The sequence below is a fragment of the Eleutherodactylus coqui genome, chromosome 7, assembly GCF_035609145.1.
Source record: "Eleutherodactylus coqui strain aEleCoq1 chromosome 7, aEleCoq1.hap1, whole genome shotgun sequence".
NCBI classification, from domain to species: domain Eukaryota; kingdom Metazoa; phylum Chordata; class Amphibia; order Anura; family Eleutherodactylidae; genus Eleutherodactylus; species Eleutherodactylus coqui.
The window spans coordinates 229,997,096-230,019,324 of record NC_089843.1 but is presented as its reverse complement, the minus strand read 5'-3'; the positions used below and the strand labels follow the sequence as shown (position 1 = coordinate 230,019,324).

The 22,229-nt window shown below is 47.4% G+C and overlaps 1 protein-coding gene across 2 annotated transcripts in view; it reads right to left on the bottom strand.

Moving 5' to 3' along the window:
• The window catches only part of LOC136573243 (cytochrome P450 2G1-like), a 105,378-nt gene that overhangs the window by 4,894 nt on the left and 78,255 nt on the right, over positions 1-22,229 (bottom strand). For both annotated transcript variants that reach the window (XM_066574541.1, XM_066574542.1), the window contains 4 exons: positions 19,235-19,411; positions 16,447-16,588; positions 16,167-16,354; positions 1,340-1,481 (listed from right to left, as the gene is read on the bottom strand). In XM_066574541.1, the coding sequence (XP_066430638.1) occupies positions 1,340-1,481; positions 16,167-16,354; positions 16,447-16,588; positions 19,235-19,411 (649 nt within the window). The remainder of the gene's footprint in view (positions 1-1,339; positions 1,482-16,166; positions 16,355-16,446; positions 16,589-19,234; positions 19,412-22,229) is intronic.

Below are 22,229 nucleotides of genomic sequence, written 5' to 3'. Positions count from 1 at the left end.
CTTCCTGCTGAAAGAGCTTCAGAGCAGTGCAGAGGGACCAAGCGGCTGGACGCGCCTGAGCCCCGATAACAGTGGAGAGGTGAGTATATATATTTTTTATTTTTTTTACACGTTAGTAATGATTTTCGGGGAAAGGCTTATATTTAAAGCACTTCCCTGAAAATCAATGCAGGGGCTGCCGGCAACCCATTGCTTTCAATGGGGCCGCCGGCAGCAGCGGTGGTGCAATTGAAAGCAATGGGCACAGGGCTTCGTTTAAGTGTGGTTTGCACGCTTCTGTGAATGAGGCTTAACACACAAATGTAGTGGAAAGGTAGCTGTATTTTTTCCAATATTTGGGACTAGTTTTCAGTACAAATAAGTAGTAAATGCCTAACACAGAAAAGTCCAAAATGTTTATGTTTATAAAATCAATGGCTCTGAAAATTTTATTTATTTCTATATTACACTGTGATCAGTAATGATGGCACTCCCCGCAGGGAGTAAAGAATCCCCTGTTACAGCTGTCATTCATTGAATTATGAATGGCTGAGTGCTGCCTTTGATTGGCTGAGCGCTGAGACCAATCACAGGCAGCACTCAACTGTCATTCAGTGAATGGCTGAGCGCTACCTGTGATTGGTTGAGCGCTCAGCCAATCAGACACAGCCCTTTCAGCAGGCACTATTATTTCCAAACGCTGAGTAGTCTAATTCTGCACTCACAAACCCTTTAGTCTGTTCCCTACTTCTTCAGTAAGACATATGGGACAGAAGAATGACAAAATGACTGCAGGATCAGACTACTCAGTGTTTGTTTGTAGTCTTTTACCATAGAGATACATAACTACTGTATATGTAGGAGCTATATACCAAAAAGTTAGATTTTTTAAATTACAACTGCTTGCTTTATCTTTTATTTTACATATATTTACGTATTAGGAATGATTTTGGAATACGTAAGGCACAATGCATTCACATTTTATTTGATTGAGTTATATCAGTAAACTAAGTCGATTCCACCCCAGGGGGGTGGGGTGTACTTTCTTAATGGCAACATGTACATGTGTTCAAGATGTAAATATAATTTGATTGCGCAAAAATTTTTTGTAGTTTTGGATTATGAAAAAAAAATTGTAATAAAAAGGAGTTTTAAAGAATGATTTTGAAGGTAGGCATAGACTATGAAGCACAAAATATATTTAAAGAGGTTGCACCAGGTCAATATGTTTTGATGACATGATAGTTGTATTAATTCTCATCTTGTTTGTAAAATAATATCTGCTAAATCTGTATGATTGATATCAGATAGAATCACTTGCAACATGCTCATATGCTTTCTATAGTAGAAAGGGTAATACCTGTGGAGAATGGAATAAAAGCATCTTCTTTCTTGAAGCTGCCATTCTCATCCAGGAAATGATTGGGGTTAAACTTATTTGGAGTTGCAAAATAGTCAGGATCATGAAGAGCGCAGTACAGAATGGGGTATACATCAGTGCCCTATATTCAAGAAAACAGAATAGAATTATAATAATGAAGGCAGGAGTGAGTGTGTCACTACAGTGTCTGAAACTCTTAGCACTAATTTGACAGTGCTCTTTTCTTTAACCCTTTCCAATCCACTGTCTGAAGACATTTTCATTGAAGGCTTTACAGCTCCGATTTTGGAAAACGTCCAGCAGGGTATTCTAACTGTAGATTACTGACCACTCTGTTGTCGGGGACCTCTCCAGCATGTCACATAATGCAGTACTGGCTCTAGCCAGCAAAAGGCGCCATTGTATAATGGCACAAAGAGAAAAGCCCCCTAGGAAATCGTGAATCCAAAATTGGATTGCAAAGGGTTAAAGTGGGTTTTCCCATGATTTAAAATTGCTTCCCATACCTTCTATTCTTCCTGGTTGCTGCTAACCAGGACCTGTGACTGCTACAGCAATAACTGGCTTCAGCAGTGACCTTCTATAGCCAGTGATTGGCTGCAGCAGTCACATGTCCTGGTCAGCAGCAACAAGGCAGGACAGAGTGGTTGTGAAGCAATTTTAGGTCATGGAAAAACCCATTTAAGGGCATGTGCCATTTACATGAAAAATAACAGAGGAACGGCACAGCCCAGTTAAAGTATATGAAAAAATACTCCCAAGTTGTTATTTTATGGAGAATATGTGATGATTGGAATTGGTGGTAGAATAAAATGTTGCACCCCAAACAATTTTAACAGTGAAATAGCAGGGTGCTATACCCTAGCTACACCTGTGATGTTGTGTTGCAGTATGAACCCCATATGAGAAAGTCTAGGAAACAGGGTGGCTGGTTAACTTATGCTCAACTTGTGCAGAATAAGGCTGAGGTTTACATTAATCTATAATCGCAGTGCTATTACTCTTTCACCTAGAGTGGCTGCCCTGAAGTTGGCAACGTCCTTCAAATTGACACCCTCTCAACAGTTGGACCTTTCATCTGCACCACTACATGTTTGGATCACATATAAAGCAATGGGGTGAAAGGAATCAGCTTTAGCCAGGGCTTTAGTTTTGTTTTTGCACTAAATAGTGGGTGCCATGTTCAATAAAACTGTACACAAGAAAAACACTAAACTCTACAGTGAACTTTTTTCAATGGGTGTCAATGGCATATATGTGCAAACATAGATGTTACCATGCAGGGTTGCGCAGGGTCCCGCGGTCGGCGCGTGCCGCTCCGGTGTCGGCTCCGGCGTCCTGGAGCTCTGGAGTCGGGGCTCTCCCGGCGGCGTGGGGCAGCCAGTGTGGGCGTGGGCGTGTCCGCCCGTAGGGTGCCGCCCGCACTCCTCCACCTGTCTTATGCAGCAGTGGGAGAGTCGGCTCCTCCCACTCACTGCCCCTGGGTGGAGGCTTGCAGTTATAAGGCTGGCAGTGACCTGAGCTCACTGCCAGTTATTGGTTCGGTCAGCGTCTAGTAGGTCCTGTCTGCAGATAGCCTCAGTTCAGCCTCTAGTTTGCCTGTCTGTTTCCTTCTCCAGCTTTGCTTTGCTCTGTAGGTTCTGTTGGTCATTTCCATCTGTCTTCTCTGTCGGCACTCTGTCCCCCCATTTAGTTAGTAACATCTTGTCAGTCGCCAGGTCCCTAGCCAGTGTAGGGACCGCCGTCCAGTTGTCCGCCTGGGGTTAGCCAGGGCCGAGGCAAGTAGGCAGGGACAGTGGGGTGCGGGAAGCTCAGGGCACCCCACCTGGCGCTCGGGGGGGGGGGGGGGTCAGAGTGCCGTAACATAATAACTGGCCCTTTAAAACGTTTTTTCATGAAGGCGATCAGCTCCCTCTCGACCCAGCTGCAAGCCGTGGTCCAGGATTTGTCCGCTCGCATGGCAGTCCAGGAGCAGCGGGGGTTGTCGCAGGGGCCGGATGCCTCAACCAGTCCCGAACCCAAGTGCCCTCTTCCCGAGGTATTCTCTGGGGAGAGGAACAAGTTTTTTATTTTCCAACAGGCGTGTCGCCTGTTTTTTCGGATGCGTCCCCGTTCCTCCGGGTCGGAGGCTCAGAGGGTCGGGCTGATAATGTCCCTGCTGCGGGCCTTTTCCATCCCCGAGGGTTCGTGAATGCATTTTTTCAGGAACTCGGGGGTATCTTTGACGAACCGGACTGAGCGGGGTTGGCAGTTTCCCGGTTATTGGTGTTGCACCAGGGGTCGCTTTGTGTGGAGGATTATTGCTCCAACTTCAGGTGCTATGCAGGTGATACTGCATGGAACGATAGCGCACTGAAGGACGTTTTTCTGCAGGGCCTCTCGGGTGTGGTAAAAGACCTGTTGATTTCCCATCCCATTCCCGGGTCCTTAAAGGAGGCTATGGAGCTAGCGGTGAAGGCAGATAGGAGGCTCAGGTCTAGAAAGCAGGATAGACAGGCCCGTAGGGTCAGGGAGGTCATTTGTCCTGTTCCCTCTTCTTCTGTACCTGTCTCTGTTCCCGAGCCAATGGAGGTGGACCCGCTGGACCCCAAAGAGCGACGCTGGATTTGTTTGTTGCATCATCTCTGCCTCTACTGCGGGAAAGCTGGACATTGGGTGATAACCTGCCCCCTGAGGCTTCAGCGCTCACAGTCTGAACCGGCGGAAGAGCTCCGAGTCCTAGGCGATTGTAGGGAGGATCGCCTAGGACTTCAGGTACTTCCTAAACTGTTGGTACCTTGTCAGGTTAGATTCCGGAATTTTTCCCGACCCGAGAATGCGTTTATTGACCTGATAAGCATGTGTTTCGTTAAACCCCTGATGGCAGAATTTGGGGCGCTGGAGACGCCAATTCATTTTACCAGTATTGATGCTACCCCTCTCTCTACAGGCCTGGTACGATGGAGGACCCCCGGATTACAGTTCACGGTGGGGATTCTCCACTCGGAAAAACTGTCTTTCCTGTTTATGGAAAAAATGTCGGTTGATGTGGTGCTTGGTATGCCCTGGTTGGCACTGCACAACCCCCAATTTGATTGGTCCACCCGGGAATTGACACATTGGGGATCATCCTGTCATAATCACCTGTCTACTATAGCTGTGTGCTCCGCAGATACTGTGCCCATTCCAGAGTATTTGTCAGACTTTCAGGATGTATTCTCCAAAAAACTGTCTAAGCTCTGCCTCCTCATAGGGAGTGGGACTGTGGTATTGATCTGTTTCCCGACAGTCCCATCCCTAAGGGAGCCATTTTCAATTTGTCAGGCCATGAGCATGAGGCCCTCAAGTCCTATATCTGAGGCTCTGGCCAACCGACATATCCGGCCGTCCAGGTCCCCTGCCGGGGCAGGTCTCTTCTTTGTAGAGAAGAAGGACGGGACACTAAGGCCTTATGTGAATTATCGGGCCTTGAATAAAATCACAGTGAAGAACCAGTGCTCCTTGCCCCTAATTCCTGACTTGTTGAATCAGGTGGTAGGGGCCCACTGGTTCTCCAAACTGGACTTGCGGGGGGCTTACAATTTAATTCGCATTAAAGAGGGAGATGAATGGAAGACGGCGTTCAACACCCCGTTAGGACATTTTGAATGTCTGGTCATGCCTTTTGGACTCTGTAACGCCCCCGCTGTGTTTCAGGGTTTTATGAACGCGGTCTTTCACGACTTCCTGGGGGTATTTCTGGTCATCTATCTTGATGACATTCTGGTGTACTCACCTGACTGGGATTCACATGTGCGGCACCTGAGGTTGGTCCTGACCCGGTTGCGCGAGTATCAACTTTTTGTCAAGTTAGAGAAATGCACATTTGGTTCTAAACAAGTATCTTTCCTTGGTTATGTAATTTCACTAGAGATGAGCGAACGTATTCGTCCGAGCTTGATATTCGTGCGAATATTAGGGTGTTCGGGATGTTCGTTATTCATAACGAACACCATGCGGTGTTCCGGTTACTTTCACTTCCTTCCCTGAGACGTTAGCGCGCTTTTCTGGCCAATTGAAAGACAGGGAAGGCATTACAACTTCCCCCTGTGACGTTCAAGCCCTATACCACCCCCCTGCAGTGAGTGGCTGGGAAGATCAGATGTCACCCGAATATAAAAGTCGGCCCCTCCCGCGGCTCGCCTCAGATGCCTTGTGAGTTAGATGAGGGACAGTGCTGCTGGTACCGGAGCTGCTGTAGGGAGAGAAATAGCAGTTAGTGTAGGCTTCAAGAACCCCAAAGGTCCTTATTAGGGCCAGTAATACCTGTGTGTTGGCTGCTGTTAGCAGTGCCTTTTTTCTTTTTTCTCAAAATCGCCTCTGCAGAGCGTTGCACCCGGCATTAGGGACAGAAGTGTTGAATAGGCAGGGAGAGTGTTAGGAGTGAGTGTAGCCTTCAAGAACCTCAACGGTCCTTTCTAGGGCCATATTTAACCGTGTGCAGTACTGTGCTGGCTGCTGTTAGCTGTGCTGCATTTTTTTTTTTCTCAAAATCGCCTCTGCAGAGCGTTGCACCCGGCATTAGGGACAGAAGTGTTGGATAGGCAGGGAGAGTGTTAGGAGTGAGTGTAGCCTTCAAGAACATCAACGGTCCTTTCTAGGGCCATATTTAACCGTGTGCAGTACTGTGCTGGCTGCTGTTAGCTGTGCTGCATATTTTTTATTTTCTCAAAATCGCCTCTGCAGAGCATTGCACCCTCCATTGATACTACAGGGAAAGAATTGTGTAGGCAGGGCCACAACACAGTTATTATTCATTGAATATACGCAGTGGGTCCTTTTGGTGTAAAAAAAGGGAAACGAAATCTATTTGTCCTGCCTCTGTCCGTCCTAAGGGCTGTGGACACGTGTGAGCTGCGTGTACAACGTTAAAAAATCAGACGCACCCAGCTACGGTTTACTGCTGGCTTCGCCATTTGCTTTCCTTAATTGGGAAAAAAATACCTGCTCTGCCAGAGTTAATAACTCTGCTACCCTCAAGTTCTGTGACACATTAGCAGGGACACAGCACAGTTATTAAACTTAGATTATTCATTGAATATACGCAGTGGGTCCTTTTGGTGTAAAAAAAGGGAAACGAAATCTATTTGTCCTGCCTCTGTCCGTCCTAAGGGCTGTGGACACGTGTGAGCTGCGTGTACAACGTTAAAAAATCAGACGCACCCAGCTACGGTTTACTGCTGGCTTCGCCATTTGCTTTCCTTAATTGGGAAAAAAAATACCTGCTCTGCCAGAGTTAATAACTCTGCTACCCTCAAGTTCTGTGACACATTAGCAGGGACACAGCACAGTTATTAAACTTAGATTATTCATTCAATAGAGGCAGTGGGGCCTTTCGTTTTCAAAAAAGGGAAAAAATTATATTTGGCCTGCAGTCTTGCGCCAATTTATTTCCTGCCTGTGAAATCAAATCACTGGTAATACAGCATGCTGAGGGGTAGGGGTAGGCCTAGAGGACGTGGACGCGGCCGAGGACGCGGAGGGCCAAGTCAGGGTGTGGGCACAGGCCGAGCTCCTGATCCAGGTGTGTCGCAGCCGACTGCTGCGCGATTAGGAGAGAGGCACGTTTCTGGCGTCCCCACATTCATCGCCCAATTAATGGGTCCACGCGGGAGACGGTTATTAGAAAATGAGCAGTGTGAGCAGGTCCTGTCCTGGATGGCAGAAAGTGCTTCGAGCAACCTATCGTCCACCCGCAGTTCTGCGCCGTCCACTGCTGCAAATCAGAATCCTCTGTCTGCTGCTCCTCCTTCCTCCCAGCCTCCTCACTCCACTACAATGACACCTGCTCAGGAGCGGGAACACTCCCAGGAACTGTTCTCGGGCCCCTGCTTAGATTGGGCAGGAGTGGTTCCTCTCCCACCAGAGGAGTTTATCGTCACTGATGCCCAACCATTCGAAAGTTCCCAGGGTCCGGGGGAAGAGGCTGGGGACTTCCGCCAACTGTCTCAAGAACTTTCTGTGTGTGAGGAGGACGATGACGATGAGACACAGTTGTCTTGCAGTGAGGTAGTAGTAAGGGCAGTAAGTCCGAGGGAGCAGCGCACAGAGGATTCGGAGGAAGAGCAGCAGGACGATGAGGTGACTGACCCTACCTGGTGTGCAACGCCTACACAGGACAGGTCTTCAGAGGGGGAGGCACAGGCAGCAGCAGGGCAGGTTGCAAGAGGCAGTGCGGTGGCCAGGGGTAGAGGCAGGGCCAGACCGAATAATCCACCAACTGTTTCCCAAAGCGCACCCTCGCGCCATGCCACCCTGCAGAGGCCGAGGTGCTCTAAGGTCTGGCAGTTTTTCACAGAGACGCCTGACGACCGACGAACAGTGGTGTGCAACCTTTGTCGCGCAAAGCTCAGCCGGGGAGCCAACACCAACAGCCTCACCACCACCAGCATGCGCAGACATATGATGGCCAAGCACCCCACAAGGTGGGACGAAGGCCGTTCACCGCCTCCGGTTTGCACCCCTGCCTCTCCCCCTGTGCCCCAACCTGCCAATGAGATGCAACCCCCCTCTCAGGACACGGGCACTACCGCCTCATGGCCTGCACCCACACCCTCACCTCCGCTGTCCTCGGCCCCATCCACCAGTGTAGTTCAGCGCACCATCCAGCCGTCGCTTGCGCAACTGTTGGAGCGCAAGCGCAAGTACGCCGCCACGCACCCGCACGCTCAAACGTTAACCGTCCGCATAGCAAAATTCATCAGCCTTGAGATGCTGCCGTATAGGGTTGTGGAAACGGAGTCCTTCAAAAGTATCATGGAGGCGGCGGCCCCGCGCTACTCAGTTCCCAGTCGCCACTACTTTTCCCGATGTGCCGTCCCAGCCCTGCACGACCACGTCTCCCGCAACATTGTACGCGCCCTCACCAACGCGGTTACTGCCACGGTCCACTTAACAACGGACACGTGGACAAGCACAGGCGGGTAGGGCCACTACATCTCCCTGACGGCACATTGGGTGAATTTAGTGGAGGCTGGGACAGAGTCAGAGCCTGGGACCGCTCACGTCCTACCCACCCCCAGAATTGCGGGCCCCAGCTCGGTGGTGGTATCTGCGGAGGTGTATGCTTCCTCCACTAAAGCACCCTCCTCCTCCTCCGCAACCTCTGTCTCGCAATCAAGATGTGTTAGCAGCAGCATGTCGCCAGCAGTCGGTGTCGCGCGGTGTGGAAGCACAGCCGTGGGCAAGCGTCAGCAGGCCGTGCTGAAACTACTCAGCTTAGGATATAAGAGGCACACGGCCCACGAACTGCTGCAGGGTCTGACACAGCAGACCGACCGCTGGCTTGCGCCGATGAGCCTCCAACCGGGCATGGTCGTGTGTGACAACGGCCGTAACCTGGTGGCGGCTCTGCAGCTCGGCAGCCTCACGCACGTGCCATGCCTGGCCCACGTCTTTAATTTGGTGGCTCAGCGCTTTCTGAAAAGCTACCCACGCTTGTCAGACCTGCTCGTAAAGGCGCGCCGGCTCTGCGCACATTTCCGCAAGTCCCACACGGACGCTGCCACCCTGCGCACCCTGCAACATCGGTTTAAGCTGCCAGTGCACCGACTGCTGTGCGACGTGCCCACACGGTGGAACTCTACGCTCCACATGTTGGCCAGGCTCTATGAACAGCGTAGAGCTATAGTCGAATTCCAACTCCAACATGGGCGGTGCAGTGGGAGTCAGCCTCCTCAATTCTTTTCAGAAGAGTGGGCCTGGTTGGCAGACATCTGCCATGTCCTTGGTAATTTTGAGGAGTCTACCCAGGTGGTGAGCGGCGATGCTGCAATCATTAGCGTCACCATTCCTCTGCTATGCATCTTGAGAAATTCCCTGCAAAGCATAAAGGCAGCTTCTTTGCGCTCGGAAACGGGGGCCGTGGAAGACAGTATGTCGCTGGATAGTCAGAGCACCCTCCTGTCTATTTCTCAGCGCGTACAGGAGGAGGAGGAGGAGCATGAGGAGGATGAGGAAGAGGGGGAAGAGACAGCTTGGCCCGCTGCTGACGGTACACCGGCTGATTGCCTGTCATCCTTTCAGCGTGTATGGCCTGAGGAGGAGGAGGAGGAGGATCCTGAAAGTGATCTTCCTAGTGAAGACAGCCATGTGTTGCGTACAGGTACCCTGGCACACATGGCTGACTTCATGTTAGGATGCCTTTCTCGTGACCCTCGCGTTGCACGCATTCTGGCCACAACGGATTACTGGGTGTACACGCTGCTCGACCCACGCTATAAGGAGAACCTGCCCACTCTCATTCCCGAAGAGGAAAGGGGTTCGAGAGTGTTGCTATACCACAGGACCCTTGCGGACAAGCTGATGGTAAAATTCCCAGCCGACAGCGCTAGTGGCAGAAGGCGCAGTACCGAGGGCAAGGTAGCAGGGGAGGTGCGGAGATCGAGCAGCATGTACATCCCAGGCAGTACAACAGTCTTTAAGGGCCTGGACAGCTTTATGGCTCCCCACCAAGACTGTGTCACCGCTCCCCAGTCAAGGCTGAGTCGGCGGGAGCACTGTAAAAGGATGGTGAGGGAGTACGTAGCCGATCGCACGACCGTCCTCCGTGACGCCTCTGCCACCTACAACTACTGGGTGTCGAAGCTGGACACGTGGCCTGAACTCGCGCTGTATGCCCTGGAGGTGCTTGCTTGTCCTGCGGCTAGCGTCTTGTCGGAGAGGGTGTTTAGTGCGGCTGGGGGAATCATCACAGATAAGCGTAGCCGCTTGTCAACCGACAGTGCCGACAGGCTTACACTCATCAAGATGAACAAAGCCTGGATTTCGCCAGACTTCTCTTCTCCACCAGCGGACAGCAAGGATACGTAAGCAATACGTAGGCTGCACCCGCGGATGGAAGCTACGTTCTCTCTCACCATCCAAAACGAGGACATTTCTGCTTCATCAATCTGTGTCTAATATTCCTCCTCCTCCTCCTGCTCCTCCTCCTGAAACCTGACGTAATCACGCTGAACGGGCAATTTTTCTTAGGGCCACAAGGCTCACTCAAATAATTTTTTTGAACAATTTTTAAAAGTTTCAATGCGCTGAAAAGCGTTGGAACTTTAACTTGAACCAATTTTTCGTTACACTGGGCTGCCTCCAGGCCTAGTTACCACTTAAGCCACATTAACGAAAGCGATTAATGGGTTTCACCTGCCCTCTTGGCTGGCCATGGCCAATTTTTTGGATGTACATTAGTACTGTTGATACAGCAATTTTTGTGGGCCCTCGCCTACAGTGTAATCAAATGAATTTTTAGCCCACCTGCATTACAGCTGACGTTACCTCAGCTGTGTTGGGCAATGCAATGGGATATTTCTATGTACCGCCGGTGGCTTCCTGGCACCCACCCATGCTGTAGGTGCACACGGAGTTTTTACTACATCTGTACACTTGAAAAGAACCCCAGTCTGACTGGGGCATGCAGTGTGGGCCGAAGCCCACCTGCATTAAGCACGACATTACTACCTCAGCTGTGTTGGGCAATGCAATGGGATATTTCTATGTACCGCCGGTGGCTTCCTGGCACCCACCCATGCTGTAGGTGCACACTGAGTTTTTACTACATCTGTACACTTGAAAAGAACCCCAGTCTGACTGGGGCATGCAGTGTGGGCCGAAGCCCACCTGCATTAAGCACGACATTACTACCTCAGCTGTGTTGGGCAATGCAATGGGATATTTTTGTGTACCGCCGGTGGGTTCCAGGGAGCCACCCATGCTGTGGGTCCACAGGGACTTCACAATAGGGAGTTGTACCTGCCTGTGTCTATGAATTAAAAACCGCAGTCTGACTGGGGCATGCAGACACCTTGACAGAATGAATAGTGTGTGGCACATAGGTTCCCCATTGCTATGCCCACATGTGCAGCTCCTGATGGCGGTGGCACAGGATTCTATTTCTCATTGCTTCTGTACAGCATTGTGGGCTATTGCCCCGCCACTTTTAAAGAGGGTAGCTGCCTAGCCGTGCCAACCTCTGCAGTGTGTGCCTGCGGTCCCTCGTCATGGCAGACGCAATTCTAAATAGACATGAGCGTGGTGTGGCATGAGGGCAGCTGAAGGCTGCGCAGGGACACTTTGGTGTGCGCTGTGGGGGGGAGGGGGGGCGGTTGGGCAGCATGTAACCCAGGAGAAGTGTCAGTGGAGTGTCATGCAGGCAGTGATTGTGCTTTGTTGGAGGTAGTGTGGTGCTTAGCAAAGGTATGCCATGCTAATGAGGGCTTTTCAGAAGTAAAAGTTGTTGGGGGGGGGGGGGGCACTCTTGCCGGTATTGTGGCTTAATAGTGGGACCTGTGAACTTAAGATGCAGCCCAACATGTAGCCCCTCGCCTGCCCTATCCGTTGCTGTGTCGTTCCCATCACTTTCTTGAATTGCACAGATTTTCACACATGAAAACCTTAGCGAGCATCGGCGAAATACAAAAATGCTCCGGTCGCCCATTGACTTCAATGGGGTTCGTTATTCGAAACGAACCCTCGAACATCGCGGGAAGTTCGTTTCGAATAATGAACACCCGAGCATTTTGGTGTTCGCTCATCTCTAAATTTCACCCACGGAGATTCAGATGGAGTCTGATAAAGTAGCAGCAATCTCCCAATGGCTCAGACCAGACAACCTCAAGGCCCTCTAGCGGTTCTTAGGTTTTGCTAATTTTTACCGCAAATTCATTAGGAATTACTCGGTTATTGCTCAACCCCTGACCGACCTGACCAAGAAGGGGGCCGACTTGGTAAAATGGTCACCTGCAGCCCTTGAGGCCTTTAGTCATCTAAAGAGGGCATTTACGACTGCCCCGGTGCTAATACAGCCGGACTCATGACTACCCTTTTTTATTGAGGTGGATGCATCTGAAGTGGGGACAGGAGCAGTATTGTCACAGGAAGTCAGTGGGGGATCTGGGTATAGCCCATGTGCGTTCTTTTCGCGGAAGTTTAATTCGGCAGAACGCAACTACGACGTGGGTAACCGTGAATTATTGGCTATCAAATGGGCTCTGGAAGAGTGGCGACACCATCTTGAGGGGGTAGACACCCAATTACCGTGTATACTGATCACAAGAATCTGGTATATCTCGCCAATGCTAAAAGACTCACGGCTCGTCAAGCCAGGTGGGCGTTGTTCTTCGCCAGGTTTAATTTCGTCATAACATATATCCCAGGAGAGAAGAACGTGAAGGCAGACGCCCTTTCACGGAGTTTCGGGGTGCCGGATAGTGAGACTATGACCCCCGAGAATATCTTAGCCCCTGGCGTGGTGGTGGCAGCTGTAGAGTCTAACTTCGTCCCTCAACTACAGGATGCTCAGCAGGACACTCCTTCGGGGGTGCTGGAGGGCAGATGGTTTGTGCCAGAGACCCTACGTCCTAGAGTCATGGATGAATCTCACTCGTCGGTTCTCGCAGGGCACCCAGGATTTCAGGGGACCTTGGATCTTTGTTCCAGACACTTCTGGTGGCCTGGTATGTCTCAGGAGATCCGCAACTTTGTTAGGGGATGCTCGGTCTGTGCTCGCAATAAGAGTCAGCGGCGTCCTCCGGAGGGTCCCCTGAGACAGCTACCGCTTCCTTCCAGTCCATGGTCGCACTTATTGGTAGATTTCATCACTGATCTACCAGAATCCCAGAAGTGCACCACTATCTTAGTGGTGGTTGACCGGTTCTCTAAGATGGCACATTTTGTGGCGTTAAAGAAGTTACCTTCGGCAAAAGAATTTGCCATGATTTTTGTAAAAGAAATAATTTGCCTACATGGGGTTCCCCAAAATATTGTATCTGATCGCGGGTTTCAGTTTGTGTCACAGTTTTGGCGTGCCTTCTGCAGAAACCTGCAGAAACCTGGGAACGTCGCTTTCCTTCTCTTCAGCATTCCACCCGCAAACTAATGGTCAGACTGAGCAGAAGAACCAAGATTTAGTGCAATATTTACGGTTATTTGCTAGCAAAAAGGCTCATCAGTGGGCAGAGTTCCTGCCGTTGGCAGAGTTTGCACTAAACAACCGCCCTTGTTCTTCCACTGGGGTATCTCCATTTTTTTGTGTATACAGTCAGCATCCTTGCTTCCTTACAGCAATCCCTACCCCTTCGGTCTGCCCTGCAGCTGATGTCGCCACAGATACGCTTCGGGGAATATGGAAAGAGGTACAGAAAATCTTGGAAGCAGCGGGGACTCGTATGCAGTTGCGTAGTGAGAAGAGTCTGTCTGTATCTGAACCTTACAAGGTGGGACAGAAGGTATACCTGTCTTCTAAAAATCTCAAGTTAAGGGTCCCATCCCTGAAGCTGGCGCCACGTTACGTGGGTCCGTTTGTCATCACGCGGGTGGTGAACCCACTCGCCTACGAACTAGGTTTGCCAGCTACATGGAGGGTTCACAAGGTGTTCCATAGGTCGTTATTGAAACCTTTTGTCCCTTCGCCAACCTGTGACGTATGGCACCCAGGGGACTTATTTCCAGCTCTTCGGATCCTGCACTCTTGCAAGATTGAGCCCAAGTCACACTCTGCATGGCCTAGCATGCCCTAACACACCTCGCTGACGCCTAGGTTTCCAACAGCCGACAAACAATTAACACACTTTGTGGTTACGGATCATGTAAAGCTTTCAAGGCCACTTAACGGTTAAAGCTTTATTTAAAAAAAGGTTATCAGTGCTTAGATAAGAAATACACAAAAGGAGATATTTACAAACGGATAAGGAGCATACACATGGTTACAAAACAGTATGGGAACAAAAAGGAATAAAATAATAGAAAATACTAGTCTATGAAGCGGTTTCAAATAGTCCTAGGCTGAGGAGCGCGTAGATTTGGTGACAGGCCAGCATTAGATGCTACTCTTGGGTCTAAAAATTTGGGGTTGGGTCCACCTTAGTTTTAAAGCTTCCTCTGAGTAACACACTGCTGCCAACCTTCCTTTGGCATCATTGATTGGCATGCTGAATATCTGTGCTGATCTTCTGGATGGCAATCCAATTTAACAATTTAGCCATATGTCCTCAGGAGTCACTCCAATAGGTGGAGCTATGGCTGCCATGTTTCATGTCATGAATTTACCTACTCGTGGATACCAAGCATAATATGTGATAGATGATTAGCTTTGCAGATATGCTATTCTGTGGGTTCCAAGGGTCACACAGCAGCTGGAGTGACTGCACTGCGTACTTGGTATACTCATGGTACCAAAAATATAATCACTATTGGCTGGGACCTTCAGATGACCCATAATCCCCGTTATTAATTCCTCCTGTAATAACAGTATTAATTCTCTATGCCACAAAGTCTGAGTTTGTGTATTCGATGCAGATTGGGGGACAATGGTGGAGGAATATAAAAAATTGACATTCTCTTGTAATGCCCCTTTTTACATGAGCTGATTTTTGTTTCGATCAGCGCACAAGCGAGTGTTGACACCGCTAATTAATTTGCAGTTTTTCACACTCAAGCAGAATGTTTAGGCCCAATGTCCACCAGGCAGATAACCGCTGAGAATCGTTAACTTCTCATTCACTTCTTGTTCAGTGCTTCACATTAACATGCTATGAAACACTGAGCGTGGAGTGTTTAGACGTAACGAAAAGCATACAAACCAGTGATGATTTTTATGTAGACTGAATCTGACCGACAATCGAAAAGCGAACAAACAGTGATTTAACAATCACAGCACACTTTTGTTCATTTGAACACATTTTGAGTGACAATTGTTAAGTGTAATTTTCTTGAATTGAGCGATGAACTCTAAGCAGCAGTGCAGGCTCTTATCACAGTCGGCAGCCCTGATAAGATTCTTACAGCCCGTGTCCCGCTGGCAGTTCACAGCGGGATACGAGCTGTAATCGCGGAGAACAATACAGCTCTTTGCTTATGCAGAACAGCTGTATTGTTCGCCGAGTGATAGCGGCGGTGTCCCACTCCCCCTGCATAGCTCTTAAGTAGCTACTTTGCTACTATATACTATGCAAAGATGATCGCTCAAAACTGTCACTCAAACTATCATTTCCCTGACTTTTGAGTAGTCATCTGTCAGTGTAAATGGGGTTTTAGCCATCTACCTGGATCCGCTTAACTTTCTGCAGACCAATAAAGTGGCAGATTACCACAAAAAGATTGGTGATGGTAAGTATCATTTCATCACACTAATGCCCACATATGGTATTAACCTACCTTTAAGACACTTTAACATGGCTCGACTTATACAGGCACATATATAGTGTATACACAGAGCACTGTACACATACACACACTATATATATATATAAATAAAACATTATATATATATATATATATATATATATATACACATACATACATACATACATACACACACACATATAGTGTATACACAGAACACTGTACACATACACTATCTATAGGCACATATATAGTGTATACACAGAACATTGTACACAAACACTATATATGCACCATCTTCTCCTAGTAACTGCATGCCGCTTTCACCAATGAAGTGCTGCTCCCTGCTAAGCAGCACAGGTTTTTGCTTGCTGCTGCTGCCACTGCCTCCTTGGACCCGCTTCCCTGAGCCACCAATGCGCACCGACACTCGCAGACACCGGCTCCGGCACTGACCTGCTGCGCCGCCTACTCAGTGTGGCGAGGAGGACCTGTGGGCCCCCACAACTTAGGGACAGGGTCGCAACCGCGACCCCTATAGATACGCCAATGGTGAAACCCCTGGATATAATAGCATTCAGGGTTTTCACCTTCAAGGAATCCCCTGCTGCAGTTGTCACAGTTGCAGTGGTGATTTTGTTTTGCCAACACAAAGCATTTTCAGTCAGGTTGTTACCTTTGGAATGGTATATCCTTGAAACGTGATGTCTCTTACTGTGGCATGTGGGAGATTTAGAGGTAGAACATCACTAAACCTCTGGATTTCATGAATTACAGCATCTGTATATGGCATCTTGCTGCGGTCTTCAATACTTGGGCTCCGATTGCCCCCAATGACTCGATCAATTTCCTCATGAAGTTTTGCTGTAGAACAAATAAACCAAAATAGCAAAATTATACCATAGACATTTTTGTATGATGAGAGCGAGTATGAAGCATCACATTATATATTATACCTTCAATCTCAGGATATTTAAGCATGATGAGAAGACCATGTCTTAGAGTGCTACTGATTGTCTCTGTTCCAGCAACAAATATTTGAATCAATGATAGAGGCAAGCTCCTTGCGCTGAATGCACCTGTGAGGTCCTCTTTCTCCTAAATATGAAAGCAAGATTGAAAATTACACTAGAAAAATACACATTAAATTCATCAGTTATAAATGTCTCCAAAATGAGTAGCAGGTGTTAGGTGGCAACCACTAATAGCAGCTATTACAGTGTAGTGGCCCGAAGTACATATATCTGGCCCCTCCATAATTGTCTATAATTGTCTTAAGTGTCATGTCTTTAATGTGGATGCTCTGTGCAAATTGCCTTGTCACTAGTTATGTGTATTGCACAGCTGTAGCTTGTAAGAGGTTAATGTCTGGGATATGTCTGGAAAATGTAACACTTTGTGTTGTTGCATGAGCATGCAAGATATATATAAGTGCAAAGTGCAAGTGAAGAGAGTTCCATTCTAGTCAGAGTGAGTGCCAGCCACATGTGGGTACCTTCAACCCTCATGTGGTGAAGAATGGAAGCAAAGGAGCGGTACCCTGGAGGTTCATGCCCAGGACCCCTACCCTGAAGACAGAAAGAAAGTGAGTGTGGAGAAGAGAATTGAGTGAGTCCACCGTGCAGTGTCTAGAAGCTTCCCAAAAATGAGTGCTCAGTGGACTGTTCTTGTCCTCCTCCGGAGTGTGTGTGTCCAGGAGCAGAGTCATACAGATAACTCAACTGTAGGCCCAGTGTCATCCTGTGTTTCCTCCCTGACCTCCGTCCTTGTCTTTCCTGCTCTGATGTGGGAAATTTCCCACAGAAAACGGTTTGCCTGTACCAAGCTATCTATCTTCAAGTAAAGTTCCAGCTGTATACCATATATATATATATATATATATATATATATATATATATATATATATTAGTATGCAGGTGTGTGTACAATGTATATATCAAGCATAGAATCTCTTCTATCTTCTCAAGTCCATTCTCGTGAATTATAATGTCACCATGAATCAAATTTAAGACCTACAGTGAAGATCATAGAAGATCAGTAGGAGGGTCATGGAATTTAATTCTGCACATCAAATTAAAGCATATTTAGGGCCCATGCAAAATTGAGTGACAGCCTCTATGGGTACTGTTGCAGCGACCGAGGCACAAGGCTCACCACTGAGGAGATGGCAGGGTAGCTGTTAGGGTTGTCACGGAGGCACTATCAACTTCTCCCCTGAGGGATATGTGCGATCCTTGGCCAAGGCACTGACAGACCTCTCCAGGCAACACTAGGGTAGCAGTTACCTGAATAAATGGTGTAGTAAACTTGAAGAATTCCTTACACCAAGGGAATATCCGAGGGAAAATAAAAAAGTCCACACACGGTTAACTTGATAAACCCAGTTGCTAGGAACGGGTGGGTATGTATGTATGTATGTATGTATGTATGTATGTATGTATGTATATATATATGTATACACACACACACACACACACACACACACACACACACACACTTCTTTTTTTTGTTTTTTACAATAAAGTGCCTGAGTATATTTATATATATTTTTCACAATAAAACTTTTGAGTAGTGTTGATTGAACTCAAACAGTCAAACTCTATTTTGGATCGAACTTTTATAAAAGTTCAGTTCAAATTAAACCCAAACCTTGGGTGGTTCGTCTTAGCCGAATGCACTAAAACTTTTACTTTTCCAATGTGGCTCAGTGGTTAGCACTGTTGCCTTAGAGTACTGCAGTCCTAGGTTTAAATCTGACCAAAGACAACATTTGCTTTGTCATATTTGATACCAGCATTGCAAGTCAACAGTGCTGTTCACTGAGCCACCATGCTTCTTCTACCGAATATCTCCTCCTCCTTCTTCCTCCAGAGGTAAAAAAGAAACACAAAGACATGTGGGCAGTACAGATTACCCAGCGGCAGGCCAGGTGCTGGCAAAGCTAGATTCTGCTACTGAATTCCGCATGCGGAATCCGGCCCTGCAGTGTGCAGAAGGCCCTAAAATTAGGACCCCAATGCTGCAAGACAATAGTGCTAACCACTAAGTTATCATACTGTTTCATCTTTCCCTTGTCAGAAGAGAACTTTTATGGCTGTAAGAGAATTTTAGGGTATTGGTGAAGTTCTGGTTCAAACTAATTCAGACCGAATAGAACTTTTTGCTGAAATACGGCAAATCAGCCTGACCAAACTTTTCAAAAGTTCACTTAACACTACTTGTGAGAGTGTCCATATTGAATTGCAGGTTGCTATCTGTAATAGTTCTCAATGTTGCAGATACCAGCCCATGTGGCTGCTATGTTACGACTGGGGAGCTACAAAAAAAAAATAAAAAAAATCAGCTTACTGCCTCAGTCCTCATTGTCTACACTAGGAGGAGAGTACAATCAGTGCAAAGATAGGACTTCACTTAGCCTGGTCCTAGGTATGTAATGATATTCAGAAGAAAGGAAGATCCAGCACTGAAGTGAAAGGATTAAAAAAATCTTTATTTCGGACCAGAATGAAAATTCACATGATCTGCACAGGTGTCACAATGCTAGCAAACAAGAAGTGGAAAAATATATTTGAGTCATGAAAATTGGGTAGAGGACATAGGACCTCTTGTCATAAATGTGGTGGTATCAAGCAATACCTTGAAAGGAGCCTTATCTTTGTTTTTGCTTTCCGCATAAACTCTTTGGACACATCATTTAAACATTCAAGTAGTTGCTGGATGTTTAATGTAAATAGAGCATTTTACCTGGCTGCTTTTAATGAAAAAACAGTCAATGAAATCACGAGGGTTGGAGGGGTCGAATGTTTCCTGATTTATCTTCACTCTTTCAGTGACAAACTCCAACAATTTTTCAAAGAGGATTCTCATTTTCTGGTGAGGTCCCGGTACATGGTCCATTATCTCTGGAATCATGTCATGAAACTAGGAGAGAAATGAGATGAGAACTTACATCACGAACTGTAATGGTTACAGTGTTGGACTGGGGTACCTAGGGACCACCAGTGAAGTTCATTTAAGGGGCCTACCTTCCATCTATACACACACAATAAATATTCTGTTTTGCTTTTGAATGACCATTGAATGTAGGCCATTTCATACTAGCTATTTGCCTCCATTGAACCTTTCTGTTTCCATGTTCCATTTGTGGAACAGAAAAGCAGAAGAAAAAGGAAGTAAAACTGAAGTAAACAGATCCGTTTTTTAAACCATTAATTTCAATGGGTTTTCATAAAAACTGAATGCTTTCAGTTTGCTTCAGTTCCGTTTAGCTTCATTATTTTTCACTGGAACAAATTGTGCAGCAGACTGCATAAAAGGGGAGGGAGCTGTCAGTGTGGCACAGCCCACCCTTATGACTAGGACTTCCATCCTTGATTCAAACTTCAAAGCATGTTTTTTTCCTCAAATGCTGCAGCTTTTCAGAAAAAAAACAAAAAACATACACATGGGAAATAAGCATGACTGCTCCAGGTTCATGCCGCATGTGGTTCGGACAGCATTAACCTGGTTCCTATTCCCTAATACATCAATATAAAGGACAGGAAAGAACTGAGCTTACTGCATAGCTTACTGCACTGATACCTTAACATAACCAGGTTTACTACATAGGTACGGTACCAGAATCAAGTTCTCTACATAAATATAGCATTAAAGCAGATCTTACTGCATAAATATGAAAACAGAGACAAGCTTATGTTGGTCTTTGGCAGAAGAAAAACATGCCAACTACTTATACTGTATACCGGAGCAAAAAAAAAGGGGCTTAATTAAAAGCAGCATATAGTGGTGCCACCTTTGCTTGTCCAATTCCGATCCGTGATACGCATCAGAATAGCAAATGCTGAGTTTTTTTCATGTAAACAATTGGTGTGAATGATATGCCCGAGTGAATGATGTGTACTTCCTTCTATGTAATATACCGTATATACCGGCGTATAAGGCGACGGGGCGTATAAGACGACCCCCCAACTTTCACCTTATACGCCGGTAATACAGTGGAGAAAAAAAAAAATCATTACTCACCTCCCCCGGCGTTCTGTCGCGCTCCGGCAGGATGTCGCTCGCTCCTCGTCCCCGGCGCAGCATTGCTTTCTGAATGCGGGGCTTGAAATCCCCGCCTCCAGAAAGCTAATACACACGCCGTCAGCCAGTTACAGCCATTCAATGGCATCATTGAATGGCTGTGATTGGCTAAAACACACGTGGCTTCAGCCAATCACACTATTCAATTACATCATTGAATGGGTGTGATTGCTAACACACGTGCGCCTTCAGCCAATCACAGCCATTCAATGCTTTCATTGAATGGCTGTAACTGGCTGACCGCGTGTGTATTAGCCTTCTGGAGGCGGGGATTTCAAGCCCCGCATTCAGAAAGCAATGCTGCGCCGAGGACGAGGAGCGAGCGACATCCTGCCGGAGCGCGACAGAACGCCGGGGGGGAGGTGAGTAATGATTTTTTTTTTTTACACTTTTTTTTTTGTATTACCGGCGTATAAGACGACCCCCGACTTCAGAGCAGATTTTTCGGGGTTCAAAAGTCGTCTTATACGCCGGTATATACGGTATATGATTACGTGCCCTTGTGGATTGATCTACATGGCCGAAACAATGATGAAAGTCCGCTCGCAAATTGTTAAACACAAGAGCACTATACGAACTAAAGCCATGGATCTACTGGTTCCCAAGCATTTTATCAACAAAGAACATTCTGTAAACCAACTGCGTTTGAGGGTCATTGACCATGTGCCAAGCTTTATTAGAGGAGGTGAGCAAATAAGATTGCTCAAGAAAAAGGAATTAAAGGGGTTGTCCCGCGGCAGCAAGTGGGTCTATACACTTCTGTATGGCCATATTAATGCACTTTGTAATGTACATTGTGCATTAATTATGAGCCATACAGAAGTTATAAAACGTTTTTCACTTACCTGCTCCGTTGCTAGCGTCCTCGTCTCCATAGTTGCCGTCTAATTTTCGCCGTCTAATGGCCAAATTAGACGCGCTTGCGCAGTCCGGGTCTTCTTCTCTTCTCAATGGGGCTCCGTGTAGCTCCGCCCCGTCACGTGCCGATTCCAGCCAATCAGGAGGCTGGAATCGGCAATGGACCGCACAGAAGCCCTGCGGTCCACGGAGGGAGAAGATGCCGGCGGCCATCTTCACCGGGTAAGTAAGAAGTCACCGGAGCGCGGGGATTCAGGTAAGCGCTGTCCGGTGATCTTTTTTAACCCCTGCATCGGGGTTGTCTCGCGCCGAACGGGGGGGGGGGTTGAAAAAAAATAAAAACCCGTTTCGGCGCGGGACAACCGCTTTAAGGTGAATCTTTTTGCTTTATTTTAAATATGGAATATAATCTTCAGCCTTAAATATATGGTCCTGGCACTCTTGGGATATCATATTTGTATATGGATGTTTTATTGTTTGTTTTTAATCTGCATCATTTTATTTTTTCTAGTTGTATGTGATGGCCAGCCGGATTCTGCATGCATACTTATGTGGCATTATTTCTCCTTAAGCAGAACACCTTGAAGGTGAGTGAGGAGACTAATAAGGCCATCCATGCTCCTCTGGGAAATATATACATAAGAAAGATGGAACAATACCACTTCAGCACCACCTATTGTAAGGCAGCATTCCCGCAAGTCAATGTCAGACTCATTATACAAACAATGATTCGTAATTGAAAACCAAGCCAGGATGCCATACACGGACAGCTGTTTCGGGGCTTTTGCCCCTCATCAGT